Source organism: Phascolarctos cinereus, unplaced genomic scaffold (genome assembly GCF_003287225.1).
Source record: "Phascolarctos cinereus isolate Bilbo 61053 unplaced genomic scaffold, phaCin_HiC Scaffold_4;HRSCAF=312, whole genome shotgun sequence".
Taxonomy (NCBI): Eukaryota; Metazoa; Chordata; class Mammalia; order Diprotodontia; family Phascolarctidae; genus Phascolarctos; species Phascolarctos cinereus.
The window spans coordinates 319,421,448-319,438,445 of record NW_027555847.1 but is presented as its reverse complement, the minus strand read 5'-3'; the positions used below and the strand labels follow the sequence as shown (position 1 = coordinate 319,438,445).

General features: G+C 39.9%; 1 protein-coding gene across 2 annotated transcripts in view; it reads right to left on the bottom strand.

The window, feature by feature from the left end:
- PDE8B (phosphodiesterase 8B) overlaps positions 1 to 16,998 on the bottom strand; it is a 344,612-nt gene that overhangs the window by 39,476 nt on the left and 288,138 nt on the right. For both annotated transcript variants that reach the window (XM_078153161.1, XM_020998444.2), the window contains exons 11-13: positions 5,393 to 5,435; positions 3,484 to 3,561; positions 1,005 to 1,081 (exon numbers count right to left, since the gene is read on the bottom strand). In XM_078153161.1, coding sequence (XP_078009287.1) covers positions 1,005 to 1,081; positions 3,484 to 3,561; positions 5,393 to 5,435 — 198 coding nt within the window. The remainder of the gene's footprint in view (positions 1 to 1,004; positions 1,082 to 3,483; positions 3,562 to 5,392; positions 5,436 to 16,998) is intronic.

Genomic DNA, 16,998 nt, shown 5'->3' with positions numbered 1-16,998 from the left:
AGAGGCCTATTCCCTAAACGGATGTTGCTTCACCCAAAGTGAGAACCTGAAAAGGTCAGGGTCTCCCACTGCATCTTGAGCTATCTCCAGTCATCATGATGAGTATCTGGCTACTGGATCCAAATGGCTCTGGAGGAGAAAGCAAGGCTGGGGACCTTGAACAGCCATCCCTCCCTCAAAACAAAGTCAGTTGCAAGTCATGTCATTATCTCCCCCGATGTCATGGTCCTCTTTGAGAACAAAAGACAAACACAACAACATCCCACCTTCTGCAAGAGGTCTTTCCTACCCCCCCCTCCATTCCATCTAGTTTTATCCCTCTGAGATTGCCTCCAATGTATCCTCTGTATATATTTTACCTACAGAGTTGTTTGCCTATTATCTTCCTCATTAGAATGTGAAATCCTTGGGGACAGTGTTTTGGGCTTTCTATGTATCCCCAGTATCCCCAGTACCTGGCACAGGGTGAGAACTTAATACTTGTTGACTGTCTGATTGATTGATATTTCTAAATGCTTTTAAACAATTTATTTAAAAAGTACAATATCAATAGGAAAAGATTGGTATCACCTCAAGTTTTTTAGGATTTTTTTGGGACCAGATCTGTGATTCAATGGGTCCAGGGAGCTCCTGGTGAGGTACTCCCTCTACAAATGAAGACTGACACCATCTCTACAGAGGGAAGACTTAGAAAATTTCCCAGAGGGAATGAGGGATTAAGTGACTGGCTCAAGGTCACACAGCCAGTATTTATCAGAGGGGGGACTTCATTCCAGATCTTCCAGACTCCATGGATTATTCTCCATTCACTACATCCTGATGTTTCCTAACCTAGGTTTTTACACACACACACACATACACACACACATGTGTGTGTGTGTATTTATATATATATATATATATACACATGTATATATATGCACACATACACACATACGTAACACACAGAGACAAGATAGACAATTGCTTCTGCTTAAAGACCAGGAAGAGCCACAGCTTTTTACCTTTGTGATCGGAGCTTCAATGGTCATGGAGTGGATCCTCGCCATAGAAGGATAACGACGATTCTGCAAACTTGGTGCTGTCAAGACAAGGTATGTGTCCCTTAGAACAATAGCACTCTGGAGGACACACCCTCAAAAGCACAGAAGGACTAAATGCTGGTGGCAGAAGCCGGCTGAAAGCTTCAGGCAGGAACTGTTTCTACTGAGGTCCCTTTGAGAACAGCTCAAAACCCAGCTCTGCTTTCTGTGGGACCACCATAGCACTCTTCAAAAAAGGACTGGATTCACTCATCACTTATTCCAGAATGGTCAGGAACCCTGCCACCATCTGCACAAGCCCAGCCAGAGAAGACAAGATTTATGCAGAATGGATGACATTGGTGGAAGGACATCTGACATAACAGAACCATTAATGGGGCCAATTTTCAGGCAAGATAAGATGATAAAGATTCCATCCTGAAAGCCTACTGTGCCACTGTTAAAGCTCCAGTTTGCACATGTCAGAAACCTATTCAAATGTCAACCTAGGGAGCGTTCCTAACAAATGGATCTCTTCCCCACTGTCAGTTCAAAGGTGCTCTTATGCAATAAGGAAAGTCAGATCAAAATGGAGCATGAGACTCTCCATTAGGAGACCTGAGCCTATTCTCAGTTTCCTCAATATTGGACTTGATGTGTGAACTTGGGCCAGTTGGTTAATATTTCTGAACATCTCAACTTAGATCAATCAATAGCTTTATTAAGTATCTGCTTTGTGCCAGACACTGGGGATACAAAGACCAAAATGAGATAGCCCTTGCCCTCATGGAACTTACCCTTCAAAACTCAGAGGGTCTAAAACTCTCATGTTCTCCCTAAAATCACCTCCTACTCCCTCCTTCCTTCCTTCCTTCCTTCCTTCCTTCCTTCCTTCCTTCCTTCCTTCCTCCCTCCCTTTCTCTTTCTTTCTTTTTCCTTCTTCCTTTCTTTTCCTTCCTAGCTTCCTTCGTTCCTTCGTTCGTTCGTTCGTTCGTTCGTTCCTTCCTTCCTTCCTTCCTTCCTTCCTCCCTCCTTCTGTCTCTCTCTCTCTCTCTGTCTCTCTCTCTCTCCCTCTGTCTCTCTCTCTCCTCCCTAATTCTATCATACTGATAGAACACAGTTGAACTAGGTCTAGTACTAAAGTCTCCTGACTTTCTGACTTGGGTCTTTCTATTCAACCTCATGAATAACTTGCATTTACTAGTAGTAAAAACATGCTAAATTATAATCTTACTTATTGGAAGCTCTAATAACATGTGGCCTGACCTAAAGGAGAAAAACATTCTTTTAATGTCCATTTCCTATCCATTTTACTTCAAGTGCTTGTTGGTTTAGTAAAGGTATCCAATGAAAAGCATCAATTAGTCCTCAAACACAGGGAGATAAATGTCCTGTCAGGTGTTTGATTTCACAATATCTTACAGGCACAAAATCTATAAGCAGTGATGTGGAAAGAGATATTGAGAAAAGAGATGTTGATGAAATTTTGAGATGTTGAGAAAAGAGAAAGCAGATGGAGGCAGAAAAAAGTTGTTTTTTTTTAAAAAGCCTAACTGAATTAAAATCAACAAACAACATTATAAGAAAGAAATTATACTGAGAGTGTCTTTCATATGCTCACCCCTTTGAACCTAAGTTTACACAACAAAAAAACCAAAACCAAAAACATATATAGGAGTCAATATGATTTAAGCATGAATTAAATTGCCTTTGCAGCTATGTTAATGAGATGAATTCACAAAGGACTAGTGATTTCATCATATAGGCTGGGCTATGACACTAGTATAAATCTATATCTGTATCTATATCTATATCTATCTATCATCTCTCTTTCTCTCTCATTATAACCCTAATAGACTTGTCCTAGGATTCAGTAAATTTGGCAGGTAGGTGGCACAGTGGATGGGGTGCTGGGCCTGAAGTCAGGAAGACTCATCTGTGTGAGTTCAAATCCAGTCTCAGACATTTACCAGCTGTGTAACCCTGGGCAAGTCACTTAACCCTGTTTACCTCAGTTTCCTCATCTGTCAAATGAGCTAGAGAAGGAAATGGCAAACCACTCCAGTATCTTTGCCAAGAAAAGCCCAAATGGGGTCAGGAAGAGTTAGAAACAACTAAAAAACAACTGAAAAACTACATGAAGGATTCATAGGTTAAGTAAAGTGCTCAGGGTTAAATGGCAGAAGGAGAATTTGAATCTAGGCCTCTCCGGACTTTAAGACCAGCACTCTATCCTCATCACCTATATAATTAGAGGAAAAATATTGTGAAACCATACAAATTATTTTGTAAAAAATCCATTAAAATACATGTTTAGAAATACCCTGAAAGTCAGTTTCTTATTTCCTTTGTATTATTTTAACTCTTATATGTTGATCAGTTGTCTTATCATGATGTCTTCCCTCTCCTATTTTCTGCAGTTAAAAAACAAATAAAAACACAAATTAGGAAGTTTTCTTACCATCACTACTTCGAGATGTTATTGATTTAACATCAATAGATTCTTTCCTCCTGTTCTTGTATCTAAATGAGTGAGACTCTATGAAGATCAAATTAGAAGAGAAGAATATTAGTTTTCAGTGTATTCACATGTGAAATTTCACATATAGTCCTCTGGATACTTAAAAATTTGCCTCCTTTACTATAAAATACTATATCATACTACAAAATGATTTTAAGAAACAATAAAATATGTACTCTTCAAATAGTAACAAAGACACAGGATATTCTCAGTGTTGTTATTTGTATAATGATACAATTATTTCTTTATATCCTATTAATGGAACTTATGATCAGAGAAATATTTGGTATGATTAGAATATTATTTTTTGAAAGTAAAAATTGCATTGTAGGGGAATGATTGTGATTTAGAAATGCTGTTAAAATGCTTAGAGCCGGTGTATCTCCTTTCATACCTGGATGTTTGATTCTCAGTGAGGGCATCCTCTCCACTGGTCTGCATTGCCACCTGTCCACAACATCTCCCATATTATTCTTTTCCACGTCTTTCCATAATCTTCCACATGGACATCCACCCGGCATGTTAGAGGCCTTCTTTTGTTTTAAGAAAAAATTCTATTCTAAGGATGCCAATGCAGCCTGTCAGGTGTTTCCACTTACTACCTACTTCCTCTTCTGCTTACACATGATCTTAATTATGTCACCATAGGTAGCGTACTGCCACCATGCTTCTTTAGAGTTGTCTTTGGGTCCGGTGCAATTTTAATTGTTTAAACATTGCAGTGTCCCATGACTTACAGTCAGATAGCATTACCAAAAGAAAAATCATGTTAAAGTGATAAGTTTTTGTGGGAGCCAAATGCCTAAAATCACTGAAAGCAATATATTAATTTCCCAAATTCAATCTATCCCACTTTTTTCCTTTTATCCAATTCAGAGCCCAGATTACTATCTATCTGTAGTACCTGTCCAAATATATATACTTTAATACTTTCATAAATCTATTACCTCATTGGTAGAGGTACTACCTTTAAGAGGGCAAACGGCAACTTATCCTCACCCTGCATGTCTCTTTTAAATGTTCTCCCATAAAGCCGCCATAAAGGATCCATTCGATGCACTGAAGGCCTTTTTCTAGGTCTTTTAACACTCTGAGGGTACCAAAGTAACATTCAGATTTTGCACCTGTTACCTATCACTTTCATTACATGCCCATTTCCATTTCTGCTTGTCTACTTCCTGGGTGTCTTTTATGTGATTTCTTGACTGAGATCATCATTGGTGAAATGCTGCTTATTACATTTATACACACCAGACATGCCTCTATTGAGCATTGGGCCAGCTGTAGTTTGTGGTATTCCATGTTCTAAAGTCATAACCCCACAGAAATATATTGAGATTAAATTCTGAATTTGTATTTTAGGGAGAAAACCGAGTAGCAAAAATGCTACTCAACTTCCCAAATGCAATCCAGTCTGCTCTCTTCCTCTTAGTCATTTATGGATTCAGCTCATCGCCCATATCCATTAAAGATATATGTACTGAAGAACTGACTCATTTTGCTGTCTAACATATTCCACATTATATGTAGGCAAAAGACATTTTTCATCCACTTTGTTTTCTCTGCTGGGATTGTTAGACTGTTTTGAGTAATTATGGATCTCAGTAAGTAGGCTCTCTGATGCTCTGAAGTTGCTGTAGTCAGCACAAAGTCATTTACTAAAAGGGGCAAATGGTGGACTTCACTGTCTATATGGAATACAATTGCTAACTTGCCACTTGAAGTTCAAGAGTCTAATCTTTGAGCATGACAGAATATACTAAACACTATAAAGGCTGATTGTGGTTCATTTCCACTGGGTTACCTGCTATGGCTCACCAACGCGTATAATTTGTTACAATGCTCTCACCTGTCTGAGACTTGTCTCCTGAATCACGGTGAATCTTGTGTATCTAAATTTGTTTAAAATCAAACAGATTATTCAAAAGAAAAGAGACAGATTTCAAGCACTGCTTTAACTCTGTTCTTTTTTAAAAATTCCAATATTTCTAAAACCTTCCAAAGAAAGCTTTCTGAAAATGTACATTGACTTAGAGATGAAAAGAGGCAACAGACAACGTAGTTTGGCATCTTTAGACACTCATAGAATCATAGAACCACAGCAAAGGAAGTATCCCACTTTTAATCAAGCACCCACTGCCCCTGATAGAACATCTCAGTCACAGGCAATCTAGCACAGTTTTTAAAATCTCTCAGCAAAAAGTGATTCAGCCTTTGTTGCTATAAATAAGCATAAGTGTTTTTAAGAGGGTGATATATTATTGTTGTATTCCTTTGGCTCCTACTTAATCAATGTATTGTTAAAAAAAAAAACAATCCTGAAATATAGTATTGATAGGAGTACAACTGTAGGGCATTTTAAAAAAAGCTTCCTTAAAGTACATTAGATTCAGTGATATGAACAGTCAGAAGATCCCCGATAAAATACATTTTTCTCCTCAATAGAGAGATTATTGGTACACAATGTTTCCTATGTTGCCAGATGCAGTCACTTGATAGTTTGTGGTTTGGCATAACTGATTATCTTTGATATAAGAACAGGTCCTCTGTGTGGGTCTGTTGCAGTGGGAGCTGGTTATTAAGAAGTGATTATGCTATCTTTTTTTAAATCAATAAAACATTTTTAAAAAGCATATGGAGTCAGCTGGTGAATTTTTTTCTTTGAAGAATGAGAGCTAGAGGATCACCAAACAAGATGGTGACATAAGCTGTTTCCAGAGTAACTTCTGTATACTGCCAACCTCAAAACTGTAGGAAATGCACTTAACTCACATTAATTAGAATGGACGCAAAAAGATAGCTGCATCTCTATACGAGATAACAGCATCATCTTCTGAAATAACTGTGGAAGATCAAATTGCCTGAAGTTCCCACTCACTCACACCACTCCCATGTTGCCTGGGTGTTGCACAATGGAGACACAAACAGCCTCACTTCCATCTTTGGTGGTCCCATCCCTGGCTCCCCACGACAGTGATTCAGGCTGAACCCAACCTGCTTTGTAAGAGGCAGAAAACACCGACAGTGGCACAACAGAGAGAGGGCACAACTGTGGAAGGTGGGGGTACAACCCTAAAAATCTAGTTCTCTCCCATCAGAATTCGCACATGGACCCAACGGTGCTTCCGTGGCCCCTAGAAGGGAATAGCTGATTCTACCTAGGCCCAGAGGTCTGGGCAGAAGAATATATGTGCAGCACATTAGTGGAAAGAGGACGAGTCAAATAGTGAGGAGGAAAGTCTGTCTAACTACTGAGGACAGAGGAAAAAGGCTAGAAGACAAAAGGGCCAGGAGAGAAAGGAAGGGCATATAAGCCCAACTGCTAAGTAGATAAACTTACAGCGAGATATTCATTCTCTCTCTCTGTCTCTCTGTCTTTCTGTCTCTCTCTGTCTCTCTCTCCACATATACATACACTCACACACACACACACACACACACACACACACACACACACACACAAATAACCAAAAGTTACTTGTGAAAAAAGACAGCAAGACAATAAACATTTTGTATTTCCCAGAAATAGCTGAGTAACAGCAAGACACTTTGGAATAGTACAAAACAAAAAAAATATTTTAAAGCAGAAATTAAAATGAAAATAATGTCAGGAATCAGAGCTGTCAAAAAAGAAATAAGACAATAAAATGGACAACTTGAGTATATTATGGGGAATATTTTAAAATAAGAGAGGGTTTGAAAAAGATGGTGATAGATTTGGAACTCAAAAATTTAGAAGTGGAAGAAAATTTGGCAAAGCATACATAAAAGACAATTAAAAAACATACATGAAGCCAGATGCGGTCATACACATCAGTCATCCCTTCTACTAGGGAGACTGAGCCTGGTGGATCACTGGAGCTCAGGTGTTTTGAGCTACAAGAGGGCTGAAGCTGAGTAGGTGCCTGCACTAAGTCCAGCACCAGTATGAGCCCCTCCAGGAGTGGCGTCCACCAAGCTGCCTGACAAGGGGAGAATCAGAGACAGAAATGGGGCAGATCTAAGCTCCCATGCTAATTGAACACTTCCAGTCTAGGTGACATAGGGAGATCCAGTCTCAAAAGCAAACAAACAACAAACTATTTCTATATAATCCCAAATGATCGACTTTGAAGACTGGAGGGCAGAGATAATTTAAATATTATATGTCACCATTAAAAAGCCTGAATACTATACTCCAGGAAAAAAATAATAAAATTGTCTAGAAGTATAACAGATGGGAAACTATGATGGGTAGAATCAGGTAGTTCACCATCTGAGAAAAGTCACAAGCTTGTAATTCCAAGACATGTAGCAGTTATATCTCAATCACAAAGAAAATTAGAGGAGAAAGGAGGAAGGCACTTTCACAACTATGGCTAAGGGGAGATTTTTAAAAAAAGTTATGGATATATTTTTCTCCTTTATAACACATATTTCTTAATGCATCCCTCTACTTTCCTCTCCCAAAGGGCCATTCCTCATTTTGTTGTTCAGTTTTTTTCAATTGTGTCTGACTTTTCTTGACCCCATTTAGGGATTTCTAGGCAAAAATACTAGAGTGGTCTGCCATTTCCTTCTCCAGCTCATTTTACAGATGAGGAAACTGAGGCAAACAGGGTTAAATGATTTGCCTAGGGTCACATAGCTAGTAAGTATCTGGGGCCAGATCTGAGATGTGTCATCCTGACTCCGGGCTCAGCACTCTATCCACTAGCTACCCATCCCTCACAGCAAAGAATAAAAAAGGGGGAAAAAAATCCAGTTAAAAAAGACTAACATCCTGTAGTTTTCCACATGAATATGCTAGGGTAAGGCTTTTTAATTATACAAGAGACAGAGATTCTCATAAAAGCTAAAATAAACAATTTTGATTTCTTAAAATTATAACTTGGCCAAGGTCATAAAGACAGTAAGCATCAGCTGAGAAAATCACATACACCAGAGGGCTTGTAGGGAGGTAGGCTATCAGAGTACACATACAGAAATAACTATGTCAAAACAAATGCCATTAACAATCACTGGAAATCAATGCATGCCCAATCAATTTTAAAACTACTTTCCTATCTATTATCAATTTCTTTAGGGATCAGAAACGTTGATGATCATTTACACTAATGACCAGTGGGGCAATTATATCAACACGAGTAATCACAGACAGTTCTTCTGTGTAGATGGATCTCACTTGTTCTTTTTGCCACCCTCTGTTCAGGAGAGATAAAAATACGAATTATCAGGGGCACTAGGTGGCCCAGTCAATAGAGTACTGGGCCTGGAGTTCAATACCTAAGTTCAATACTAAGTTTGAATACCTAAGTTCAAATCCAGCCTCAGACACTTATTAGCTGTGTGGCCCTGGGGAAGTCACTTAATCTCTGTATGTATCATCTGAAGTCATTTATCCTCAGTTTCATCATCTATAAAATGGGGTTAATAATAGCTTCTACCTTGCAGGGCTGTTGTGAGGATCAAATGAGATAGTATTTATTAAGTACTTAACACAGTGCCTAGCACATAGTAAGCATTATATAAATCTTTATTATTACTATTACTTTCATTATCAGATTTGGGTTTTTTTTGGTCAAGACCTGTGATTTGATCAATGTGGGAACAGCTTCCACCAATTAAGATGAATAACTGTATGCAATTTATAATTGCAGCAAGTTACCTGGAGCATTGAGAAGTTAAGTGGCTTGTCCATGGTTATGTAACTAGAATGTATAAAGAAGCACAATATGAAACCAGGTCTTCTCCAAGCCCAGCCTTCCCACCACTCTATCAACATAGTATCCTCTACGCTTGCTCACTGTGTTGCTGCTAAAATTCATCTGTTAACAAATATATTGACTACACAAGCATTTGGACCTAAAATGGGGGCAGCTAAGTGGAACAGTGGATAGAGTGTCCTGGAATCAAGAAGACTCATTTCTCTGAGTTCAAATCTGGCCTCAGACACCTACTAGCTCAGTGACCCTGGGCAAGTCACTTAACTCTGTTTGCCTCAGTTTCTTCATCTGTAAAATGAGCTGCAGAAGGAAAATCACTCCAGTATCTTTGCCAAAATGGGGTCATGAAGAGTTGTGCATGACTGAAATGACTGAACGACAACCCAAGATGGGAAACCAATCAACTGCTTTAAATGTTAGTCAAAGCTAGGATGAAAACCACAGATTTAGGCCTGGAAGGGGCCTTAAAGGCCAACTAGGCCTAGAGAATGACTTGCTCAAGATCACACAAAAAATAAACAGGACAGGGGCAGCTAGGTGGTGCGGTGGGTAGAGCACCGGCCCTGGAGTCAGAAGGACCTGAGTTCAAATCCAGCCTCAGACACATACCACTTACTAGCTGTGTGACTCTGGGCAAATCATTTAACCCCAATTGCCTCACCAAAAATAAATAAATAAAAATAAGCAAGAGAGCTGAGTTCTAAACATAGGGCCCGTGATTCAAGATCCAGGGTCCTCTCCATCACCTCACATTATGTTTTAGACTTTGAAGCCATCATAAAACTATAAAGCTGTCACATCAACTCTTAAGAGCCAGAAAGTTTACCATCAGGTACAGCTAAAAAGAAATTGCTGCTCCACTTCAGCTTCTATGCTGAAGAACAAACATTTGTTCCTGCCTTCTGATAAATGTAGAAGGGAAGTGTGGAAGGGGAGAATTCGGGTGTAATTCTTCAGCTCAGATTCTTCCATAGAATTCTAGAAATCATAAAGAGCTGTTACATGACAAACACTCATCTGTGATATCCTGCTCATAACGTGACTAAAGGCTGTGACTCATCCCTTCCACATGAAGAGGGCCTTTTTATTTCTTCTGTGACCAACTGTTTTATAGTTTTCCTTAGTGAGAAAGACCATTTGCTACAAAGACTCTGAGTTGGGGATGAATCTAAGATATGGTCATAAGTAAGTACAAATCTTTTCTTGCAAATTGTTTTCTCTTTCTACTTCAGGCCAGAAGCAATCCTTAATCACTCAGCTTTTCTCTTTGAAAACAATAAATAAAACCATCCCAGCTCTGCAGCACACATAAAACCTTATTCTTGTCCTGCTTTTGCTCTGCCCCGCAGGGAATCAATTCAACTGTGGGACTCCCAGAGATTTCAAAGTAGGCTTTGAGCTCTGACCTTACTGTTTTGCCACTGGCCCCCTTGCTCTGCCTCCCACAGGATACTCCATCTCCCCACTCCTTGGGTTTTCACTGGCTGTCTCTCATGCCTGGAACTCTCTCCTTCCTCATCTCTGCCCCTTGGCATTCCTGCCTTCCTTCAAGTCCTGGCTAAAATTCTACCATCTATAAGAAGTCTTTCATAATTCTCCTCAATGCTACTTCCTTCTCTCTGTTAATTATCTCCAACTTATCTTGTAGATAGTTTGCACATAATTGTTTGCATGTTATCTCCCCCTGTACCCTGACAGCCAGGACTGATTGTTTTGCCTTTTTTTTTTTTGTATCCCTAACACTTAACACTGTTGGCCTAGCATACAGCAGGTACTTAATAAATGCCTTTTTGACTGACTAACCAACTCAGAGAGGATGGGCTTACTGTAACATCCTGGTCACCTAGACTTAAGCACTCCAGGCACTGAGGTTGTCAAGACAAGTGTGTGAGTTGGGCTGTGTTGAGGGGAGAGAGGAGATGTCTATTGGTACCTATCTAGCAGGGTTGATCAAACTTCTTTCCTGCAAATGAGTTCCCATTTGGCACTAGGATGAATACCAGGGGGTAGATAGTTTTGTTGGAAGTGGGGAGGGAAAACAGGGAATCCTAGATTTTTGTTAGTCTTGGGGACTGCAGCCTGGAAAGATGCTAGAGTGGGAAAGGCTGGAAACCTAAAAGGCAGCATGTTGATCTTATGAAGGTGAAAGAGAAGCCAAGGGGTAGGAAAAAGGGTATAGAAAGGAAGATCAGTGGGCCCTAAAAATAGTTTCCACTGCAATTCTATCTGTGGCACCTGTATCCTATTCCATACTTATCTAATATGTTCAGGTTTTCATTAATGTTATCACTTGGTACTTCATCTCCCCTCACCTTTACCTTTACGTAGGTTGTCCCTCACACCTGCAATGCACTCCATCCTCACTTCCACCTCTTAGAATTTCTGGCTTCCTTCAGAGCTCAGCTCAAGAGCTTCTACATTCTACATTCATCTTCTACATTAGTCTTTCTTGATTCACTCTCCTCTTCCCTGCCCCACCATGTTTTATAATTACTTGGTATTAACTTTGTATTTGTCACATTGTAGGTGCTAAATATTTGTTGATGGATTGATCAATACACTGTTGTAGTTACAGGTACACATGTCTCCCTGACAGAATGTAAGCTCCTTGAGGGCAGGTACTTTTTTTTTTCCAAATCACATAGCAGATAGACGCTAGGTCTTCTGAAACCAGGGCAGTGTTCTTCTCAAAGCAGTGCCTTCTCTTGGTAACCTGGCACATGTGAAAGCCCACCCAACTTCTATCTGGGCAAATGCTAGAAAATGCTGATGTACTGTGTACTTGTGCGTGTATGTTCCAGAGGATGACTGAGCACAGTGATATTGTATAAACCAACAGCCGACTCAGTACTGATTTTAATTTATGAAAATTCTCTTTCTTAAAGCCTAATGTCTGACATCTGCTTTATTTATGACCTGGAGCAGATTACGTTGATAAGCAGTGTACTTATGCTTACCTCATTGGTTTTTCATAATCTAGCCTGGATTCATTCCTTTGTGATAGACAAACAGAAACTGGAGGCTAAATAGTTTCAAAAAGAAAATTCATTCTATTTCAAGTTTTTCAGTCTTGAGGAACTGCCAATAACCGATGGCAATTTTGCTCAGCACTTTTAAGCGAACTCCCATATGCATGCTGGATTCTGGCAGGAGCATAAGAGAATTGCCAAGATCCAACATTTTTCTACTCTCATTATACTAGCACTCAAGAGAGAGTCATTAAACTATTTAATGACACCACTGCTTCATTTGTACTGCCATTAGCATAAGATCCAAGTTATCACCAGTACTAATGCTTTATAAATCAAGTCCCTAGAGATCTAAACAAGAGAAGACACAGCACAAAGGGAAGATGAGTGATAATGGAAGGGCAGAGGGCTAAAACAGCTCCATCTCCATGAGCCCTGTGCTTCCAAAAATGCTGTTCATTCAAAACCTCATTTTACTTCACATGAGCAATCATCCTAGAGAGAAAGACAGTACTGGGCTGGCGTTCCGCCTCTGGTGTCAAAATGTCCCATCGCTGTCCTGCCAATCATACTGCCCTCAATTTGTCTTCACTTTGAAACAGGACAAAATATCTTGAATGGGGTCAATAAGAAACGCATGTCATGAGATGAGCACCAAATAAAAGAAAATGTTCACTTCACTGGCAACTCTATTTGGTAAACATTCTCCTACATGGCCCTGCAAGACTAAAGAATTTAATGTCTATAAAACTCACCAGAGAGCCCACAGGAATAAGGCTAAGCCCCTAAGTGAAGAGTACACTCGACTAGAGCTGAATGGAGTCAAAATGAACTTGGCATGACCATTAATGGAAGCTTTGCACAAGTCACTGTGGTCTCAATTTTTGGATAGGAGAATGGAAACAGAGAGGCTTAGAGAACTTATTTCCTACTGTCTTCTCTGGGGGCTTCAAATTACCCAGGATTTTTCAATCAGTTAATCACCAAGTATTGATTAAGCATTTGTTATGTGTCAGAACTGTGCTAGACACTGGGGCGGGGGGGGGGGGAAGGCAGAGGAACCAGGTCTTCTTATTTCTCCTCACAATGACAAGACACAAGTATCCACTTAATATACTGTAGCCTAGGCAGCCAGGTGGTACAATGGATAGAGTGCTGGGTCTGGAGTCAGAAAGATCTGAGTTCAAATGTGACTCCAGACACTTACTAGCTGTGTAACCCTGGTCAAGTCACTTAACCCTGTTTGCTTCAGTTTCCTCATCTGTAAAATGATCTGGAGAAGGAAATGGCAAATCACTCCAGTATCTTTGTCAAGAAAACCCCAAGTGCGGTCACCAAGTCAGACATGACTGAAACAACTGAACAACAACCATCTTCTCCTATCCTGAAATGTAACCTTTTATTCATTCCATAGCCATCTTCAGTTTCAACTCTTCCACTACATGGTTTACTAGATTTCCTGCCATCAGAATGGATTTTCCTCCATAGCTGTCCTTTAAGCCAGCAATGCCATTCTCTGCAATTGGTTCCTCCAACAATGTCTCTCATTCCCCATCCTAATTCTTTGATATCTCTCAACATTCTATGCATCTGGTTATTTTCCAAATCTTGCACCAGCTTGGCAAAGACCAAATGTCATCATTTGGCCACCTCGACCCACCACTCTACCCACTTCAAGGGCATATCTAGGTAGATAGAGGCATGGCTGAGAGGGGCTGCATGGTTTTGAATCCCACCTCTGACACTATATGTGCGATCTCAGTTTTCTCAGGTGTAAAATGGACATGACGATACTTGCATTACCTATTGTAAGGAAAATGCTTTATAAGCCTTGAAGCATTTTAGAGATGTGAATTATTACTAGCCAGCTTTTCCTTCATCTAACTATTACACCCTCCAGCTTTTCACTACTAATTAATCAATGAACACTTATTAAGTACCTACTAAGACCTGCACCATGCTAGGAACTAGGCTTACAAAATATGATCAATAAAACAATCCCTGCTCACAGTGAATTCTCCTCATTTGCCAAAACACCTGCTCTAGGCCCTTAGTGAATTAAATAGAAATGAAGTAATGATACCCTACCATACTTCCCACATTTACCTTTTCTCAATATGTAGATCATCACTTTTTGCCTCTTGATACTCATAACAAAACACATATTTTGTTTTATAGCAAGCATTTAAAAATATACAATGGATATTTAGTCAGTTGTCTGATTGACCTTTCTAATCATTCAACCAATAAGTATTTGTTGGACACCTACTATGTGCTCAGCCCTTTAAGGTCAGCTCCTAAAGTCAAGGGGTTTATAATCTGGGGAGATTAGATTCATGCTCATGAAGCAATAAAAACAACCATATAATTAAGTTTTAAATTGGGTGGTATAGATTTAATGTTGTCTGCAATTATAGCTGTACCAGAGACTATGCATCTATGGGTTATTATTAGTATCTTATTAAAGTAATGATCATTGCATTATCTGTCACTCATACCCATTCAATTAAATTATTATTAATTAAGCACCTACTATTAGCCACGTAGACAATATGCTAGGACAGGAACTACATGTTATGAAATACGGAAAATTTTTAATTTAAAAGAAAATTATGGATGAGTCCAGTTAGGAGGGGTATTAGGGATGATCTGATCCAAACCCCTCATTTCACACATGGGGAAACTGATTCTCAGGTAAGTAGAGGGCCTTGCTAATAGTCCCATGGTTTGCGAAGGTGAGAACCAGGATTAGAATCCTGCTCCTCTAATTCCAAGCCTAGGGCTTCTTCCTCTTTCCATACTCTGCTTGCTACCTCTTGTTTTGTGGCACACGGTGTTGCTACGTTTTCCATTCCTGTAGGGCTGACCAGATGAGGCTGCTATCCTTGGCTAAGAACGGTAAATGGGAATAATTCTCTTAATTTAGTCTGGAAATGCTCCATTAGAAATGGAGCCACAGGAGAGGTATCAAAGAACTCAACTCTGCCCTGAAAGAAAGGCATCAGAATTAAAGATGTAAGTGGTATTTATAAATTAAGAAAAACCTGAATCTCCCATGTGGTTTGGACAGATTTCTCCTTGAAGACACATGCGAAAAATACCATCTGAACGTTTGCAATCACAGTAATGTTATAATGTTATAATAAGAGTTTTTCCTTTCAAGTGAGTGGGATTCTGTAATGTGATAAGCAGGTCACACTAAGACATTAGAGAGAGATTTAATTTACTGGGGTGGCCTGGGCTACTGCAGTGGGAAAGGAGCAGATGGCAGCAACTGCAGTCGTGAGACACATTCTCATTTTAAACAAAAAGATGAATTTTTATTACCTTTCATCTGGATCTTCAGCTTTATGGACCTGATTACTATTGTGCTGGAGATGCACTAGAAAAACACATTTGAAATTGCTGGACTGCAAACATCTAGGCTTCAAAGTGGTTAGGGTTTTTTTTTTGGTGAAAATAGTTTGGGGGTGACTTCTCCTTTCTTTCCCTGGGTGACCCTCTTGCTTGGGAAAGGTGGCAGATATAGTCAGGAGAAGCTGGAGGCATCTCTCAGATTGATCGCTAGTAGTGGATGCAAAGCTTTGTTATACTGGTGGCACCATGTGCCATGATATGGCTAGGGAGGAGAAGAGAGGAGAAAGGCCACAGGGAACCACAGGAGATTGGGGGTGAGGTAGAGCAATGGGTGGAGATCAGTAGTCAAGCTCATCTTACTTCTCCAAGCCTGTCTTTGTCAGGAAACTAATGTCAATGCTATGACTTTCATATGGACAATACTCAACACATTCACATGAGAGGCAGCTTGTGAGAATGGACAGAATGACAGACTTGGAGTTAGGAAAACCTGGATTCCAATCCTGCCTCTGATACCTTTGCTAGCTGTGTGACCCTAGGCAACTGACTTCATTTCTTTCAGCCTTAGTTTCCTCATCTGCAAGATGGGAATAGTAACAGCACCTACTTCACAGGGCTGTTTCAGGTATCATATAATGTGTAAAGTATGAATTTGAGCTATAATAACGATTATTATTAATAACACATTAGACTTACCATAAGACAGCCAGGAGGCACAGTGGATAGAGTGCCAGGCCTAAAGTCAGGAAGACCTGAGTTCAAATTCAGCCTCAGACACTGATTAGTTGTATAACCCTGGGTAAGTCACTTAACCCTGTTTGCCTCAGTGCCCTCATCTGTGAAATGAGCTGGAGAAGAATACTGTAAACCACTGCATTATCTCTGCCAAGAAAACCCTAAGTGACGTCATGAAGAGTTAGACACAGCTGAACAACAACAAAAGACTCACTACTCTTTTCTTCTTCCCTCTCACCTAATGCTGTGGTACATTAGAAAGAACAGTGACTCTTGACACAGAGGAGGACCTCAGCCCAATTCTCGCACTCAGCATCTCAGTGACTTTCAGTAAGTCACCAACTTTCATGGATCTCAGTTTCCTTATCTATAAAATCAGGAGATTAGAAGATATGGCCTGTGGGGTCCCTGCAAGCTCTAGATCTATAATACCTAGATTGAACCCTTGATCTGGACGGAAGGCTCAGCTGCAGTTTTTCCTCAACCCCTGCAGACTTAGCGCTGGAATGCCATACTTGGCCATTGCCACTGTTCAATCATTCAGTCATGTCTGATTCTTCTGATACACCAATACTGTCCATGGGGTTTTCTTAGCAAAGACACTCGAGTAGTTTGCCATTTCTTTCTCCAGTGGATTAAGGCAAAGAGAGGTTAAGTGACTTGCCCAGGGTCACACAGTTAGTGACTAA